This window comes from Meriones unguiculatus, chromosome 9 (assembly GCF_030254825.1).
Source record: "Meriones unguiculatus strain TT.TT164.6M chromosome 9, Bangor_MerUng_6.1, whole genome shotgun sequence".
NCBI lineage: Eukaryota > Metazoa > Chordata > Mammalia > Rodentia > Muridae > Meriones > Meriones unguiculatus.
In genome coordinates, this window is record NC_083357.1 from 54,066,281 (window position 1) to 54,072,032 (window position 5,752).

General features: G+C 40.9%; 2 gene segments (V, D, J or C); both read right to left on the reverse strand.

The window, feature by feature from the left end:
- Positions 1–948: 948 nt before the first annotated feature.
- LOC132656594 (T-cell receptor alpha chain V region CTL-F3-like) lies at positions 949–1,452 on the reverse strand. The segment is given in 2 exon segments: positions 949–1,286; positions 1,401–1,452. Coding segments are annotated over 2 exon segments (390 nt in total).
- Positions 1,453–3,863: 2,411 nt separating this feature from the next.
- On the reverse strand, positions 3,864–4,583 carry LOC132656251 (T cell receptor alpha variable 19-like). The segment is given in 2 exon segments: positions 3,864–4,336; positions 4,535–4,583. Coding segments are annotated over 2 exon segments (522 nt in total).
- Positions 4,584–5,752: the final 1,169 nt, after the last annotated feature.

The following is a 5,752-nucleotide window of genomic DNA, read 5'->3' on the forward strand; positions in this document are numbered from 1 at the left end:
GCTGTTACATACAACATGTGTAAGAAAAGGTGGAAGAACCTTTGAAAGAAATGGAAATGCCATTCTGGGCATGATCTTCAGACCTACAACAGCTGTATAGCTTCACTAAGTGAAGGCTGTCAGGGAGCATGGTGGTTTGAATGAGAATGAACTCCATAGGCTACTATATGGGAATGTTTGGCTCTCGGTTTGTGTTGTATTTAGGAAGGATCAGGATGTGTGGCCTTGTGAGAGGAGGTGTGTCACTGGTGCTGGACTTTGGAACCTCAAAGCCAAAGCTAGGCCCAGCTTCACTCTCTCTTTTCCTCTTGCTTGTACTCAGATGTAAGCTCTTAGCTACTACTCCAGGGTCATGCCAGCCTGCCTGCCTGCTGCTGCACTCCCTACCATAATAATAACCCTCTGAAACTGTGGTCAAGCCTCCAATGAAATGCTTTCTTTCATGAGTTGTCTTGATCATCCATGGTATCTCTTCAAAGCAATAGACAAGTAACTAAGAGTAGAGGTTGGGGAACATTCTGTAACATGGACTAAGGTGAGTTATAATCTAAATAATTTATAGAATGAGACTGAAGCCCAATTTTAATGACTAGAGTCTAGCTTTCTTATTTAAATCGTAAATTTGTGGGGTAATAACAGAAGATTGCTGGAGAATTTAAGTCCCTAGGTTTTGTAAGACATCTTGGTAAAGATAAAGCCTATGTCAGGGTTTTACTGGAGAAGTTTGCTATTAAGACTTCCAGTTAGGGAGAAAACATTATTTCAAGGGATGACAGCCTAGGTTGTCTCTACCGCTGACTTCCATCCTGTCAGTGAGAATTTCCACAGATTCCTAGGTTTCTAGATATTTGACCTGAGACTTGTTGCTGTTTTTCAGGAAGCTGGTGAGAGCACGTGGAGAAAGCACACAGCCTCCCTCACAGGGCTGCTCCCCTAGGCCTCCTGCACCTATGGTTTGTGTGCAGCTTCCCCTGCACTCTCCCTCACTGTGTCACTCACAGCACAGTAGTACAGGGCAGAGTCTGACAGCTGCACTGAGGACGCCTGCAGGTGGAAGGAGCTGCTGCTCTTGTGGAGAGTGGCGTGGAACCCTCGGTGCTCTGTCCTCTTGTTGTCTGTGATGCTCTTCAGGAGTAGCTGAGGGGCTTCTTTGAGATATTGCACATACCAGAAGAGGAAAGTATTTGTGTAAGTAGTCTGATAGGTGCAGTTCAGCATCACAGGCATCCCCTCTGTGACAGTGACCAAGCCTTCTGTTTGGGTCACTGAGTCTCCATTGCTACTTCCTAAAAAACAAACAAACAAGGAGGAATTACTATTCTATGTGAGGAGGAAGGTTAAAGACTGCCATAGTTGTAAGACAAAGACATCATTAACGCTTAGGGTAAAATGTAACTTACTGAGCATGAAGAGGAGCACAAGAACTGAGCAGGTGACAGGAAGCATGTTCATAGAAGAAATGACACTTGGTCCTTGAGTGCATCAACCTCACAGGGCAAGTCTTCAACAGGACCTCATCCAACCCCTCACTCATGGACAAGGACCTTTGTCTGCACAGTGAGTCTGTCATGTTAAGCCACTTGAAGGAGATGTAACCCACATCTAAGGAAGCAGCGCCCTCTGCTGATTTCCCTTCAACCTGCACCACAGGTGGCTGCACAAGTCATTGTGAAGAAACTTGAAACCTCACCCTAAGCAGACAGGTCTCTAGTTGACACCTGTGTTACTGAACCACATGTATCCTATGGTATTTAATGTGGTGAGTGTACATAAAAGTGTACACACACATACCTCTTATAAAATTCATCCATTTTTCTCTTTTTATTAGTTCTTAGAGAATGTTGTGCAGTGAACTATTATTATACTCATCTGTTCCCTCCAATTCTGACAAATACATCCAACTTCTCTACCAACATTGTGTGGCCTCTCTTTTTAAAATAAGGCACATAAATTTTTGCGTTTCAGGCTGTTCTTCCCATATACTCTTAGCTTTGTTCCTTCAGTAGAGGATGGTCTATGAACCAGGGAAAATTCTATGGGTTAATGTTTTGTCAGCTTCACACAAACTACAGTCAGCTTGTATGAGGGAACCCAAAAAAAGTATTTTCTTCCTTCAGCTTAGCCTCTGGGCATCTTTGTAGATGATCAGTCTCATGATTGGTGATTGATCTGGAAGTTCCCAGATCACTGTGGACATTTCTGCTCCTGAGCAGGTATCTGGTCCTGTCTTGTATGAGAGAGCAAGTTGAGCAGGCCAGAAAGCCTCACTCTCTCCTGCCTGGAGTTCCTGCCCAAGACTGTACACTAAAATAAACCCTTTCATCCCAGACTTCCTTCTGGTCCATAGTTTGTTACAGCAAAAGGAAAAGTAGCTAGAACAGTCATATATCAAGAAAAAGTTAGGTTTTCTAAACTTTAGAAACCTGAAGTGTTAGAATTTAAAATGTTATAGACAAAAAAATTTAGAGGGCAAAAAATGCAGTATCTTAACATATTTTAAAGGAATCTACCAGAAATATCACTGTTCAGAAAACTATATAATATTTTATTGTTAAAGCTCTAAATATCATCAAAGTACATCATGAGTAGAAATTTCGATGATGTTGCTAGGAATAAACACAGCATTCTTTCTTTCTTTTCTCTCTTCATGGGAAACATTATAAATGTGATGCCATAAGAAGACCCAATTAAAAATTATTGAGTCAGAAAATAATTAAAAAAGTAAATTGAGTAAATAAAACTATTATAACAGGCCTGAAACTTACAATTTCCAGTTGGTTGTGCTAATTCAAAGTCAAATTCAGCATGTGTCAAAGTGATTGAGGACTTTGTTACTCCTTGACTTTCTTATGAAATGTAACCTAATCCTAGGAGTGACACCTGTCATATTGTAGGTGATTGCAGCAAGAGATTATGCTGGTCTTGCACACCAGGAATAATAAGCATCACCTTCCAACGCTCCTACAATTCTAGTTCTAGCCAGGTATTGTAATAGCAATAAATTAAATTTTACAAATAAACCTATCAATGAATCAAAGATAATTACTGTAAGCCTTAACAGGTACCATTCAGTGAGGCAATTTTGTGCCACCAGAAGGAACACAAAAGACAGAATCTCCTTAGACAGATCAGAGTGCAGTGTGGTAGCAGTGAGCTGTGAGATTAGAAAAGAATATTGGATGCAGTCACAATGTAAAATGACTGCAGCTAACGGCTGTAAAATCTTGGTGGCAACACCTACATGTACAATGAAAAAAATGTTGAATGAACAATCTACTCTGAATTATTCCCTTCAGCGAAAACCAAAATATGTGTATGGTCACTTTTATCAACACCTGGAAAAGTAAAGTTGGCATTAGCCAATTCTAAGTGTATAAAAGTTCATTAAGTTGTATAGACTTGGGGTCTAGTTAATTTTTACTTCCCCTTACATCTGGATCTACTCCTTTACTGTCTCTCATCAGAAAAGAATAGACTTCTCAGAGATACCAACAGAACATTAAAATAAAAATAAAACCTATTACCTCAAACCAACAGAAGGACAAAAGCCCAAGAGAAGGCATAAGAATCAGAGACTTACTTGCTCGCACACTCAGGAATCCCACAAAAACATTTAACTGGAAGTCATAGTAGATGATATGATATGATTGATATGATATGTTATGATATGATATGATATGTATGTGTATACACATATATAATGGTATCTACACACACGTACTACGGCATCTGCCTGTCAGCTTCTCTCAACTTCCCCTTTCATTTGGATCCACTTCTTTTCTGTCTCTCATTCTATGCAGAGGACCTGGTGTAGGACCTCTGCAGGACCCACACAGGCCCTGAACATGCACACTTCAGGTAAGTTATAAAGATAGACAGACATTCACACGAACTGAACTGAGGTCTATTGCCAAAGCCTGTCTTGTATGTGTGTGGCCACAGCCCTGCCTCTTCCTGCCTGTGAAGTCTTTCCTCAGAACCTCTATCTCTGGTTGAGGTTTTTGTGGGGCCCTTGTAAAAGTCCCTGCTACTGTGCCCTCTCTCATGGCACAGAAATACACTGCTGAGTCCTCAATCTGTGTGGCTGAGATGATGAGTCCGATGGAGCTTCCTGACTTCTGGAAGTTCAGAGAATAGTGACCTTCTGTTGCGTTTTCCTTTTGGTAAGACTCCTGACGAATAAGGAAGACCATTTCCCCACTTGTTGTTTGCTTGTACCAGAATAAGGAGTAAGCGCTTTCCCTGGTTTCATACACACAGTCCAATGTCACAGTCTTCTCCTCCATCACAGAAACTGAAGTCTGAGCCTGAGTTACCTTCTGGGCCATGCTGGTTGCTGATGGAAAGAGCACAGAGACATCAGCCTCTAAAGGAAGAAGTAGTTTATGAGCTTCAGTACCTTCAGTAGAGGATGGTCATACAAGCCAGAATCCTGATAATCCCTCCCTTCTGGGCCTCAGCAGAAAACAATGGCCTCTTCCCCCAGTGAGCTTCAGGGATAAGAGCCTGATCCTGTGCTAGGGAACATCCTTACCAAAACAAAAGAAGCTGAGGGTTGCTCCCAGCAGACTCAGCATCAGCATGTTGTTAGCTCTTGTCTGCAGTGAAATATTCTGTTTTGTCTCAACCCAGATCTTAATCTATATGGCGTGCTTAAGAGGAACAGGCAAGGTTACTGCTCTGTGTGGTGCAACCGCCCCAACAGGAAATGTATTGAAAGTTATGGGGCAAGTTTAATTGTGCCCTGTCTTACCTTCCTGTATGGGCATGGGAGAATGCTAGTCTGCCTTGAGGACCTGTTGATGTCATTATAACGGACTGGAAACCATCAGTAATAACATGGGCTAAATTTCAGATCTTTTTTTTAAATGGACAACACAGCACATGCAATTTATTATGAAACCTATTAATACATGGATGACTTTCCATGTCCTTTTTAGTTTTATCAATGCAGTCTTTTTTCCTAGAAGAAAACAAAAGATTGAAAATTTAATAAGAATGCAAAACTTTGCATCAGTTTTTCTGCCTACATTTCTAGTGAAAGGATTTTGGCAAATTTATATGAAAAAATATTTTATTCTTATTGAAAACATTCACATCACGTCCCCTGAATAACAGAATCTGGTGTCAGGGCCATGGGGGGAAGCAGCACGTCTATAGTCTGTCATATGTGTGTCATGCCAAATAATGGAAAGAAAGAAAGCATGCGTGTGTGCACACACACACACAGTGTTTATCTACATTGTGTGTTTCCTGCACACAAGAATGAACAAAAGTAAATTCACAAAATTTTATTCAATGGCAAGTTGGCATGGGTTTCTCTTAATCAAAGGCTCTTAAAAACACCATCTCTTATAAAATCAGCACATCAGCTGTTGTTTTCACTTTCTCTCTTCTGGTGCCCCTTTCTATAGAACAGTATATTAAAAACTGTTTCACTCTCATAAAGTGGAAGTAACATATTCTCCTCTACAATCTTTGACCTCACTAACCCTGGGTAGTTGACTAAGTTTCTATTACCAGGCAAAATTTCTTTCTCATTGAGCAGGTCTTAAGGCCCATTAAACTGCTGTTGGTATCCACGAAGCTTTTAATACCACTATTTCAAGGTAGGGATATCTTGTTATGCTGTTTATTATTGTGATTCATAAGTGTCACCCCTGGATGAAACTGTTATCTGCTGCCCTCTCTTGGTAGCTTACAGAACAGGCTTTTGTACCATGAATGGTAGACTGCAGGGAGGAGACGATCA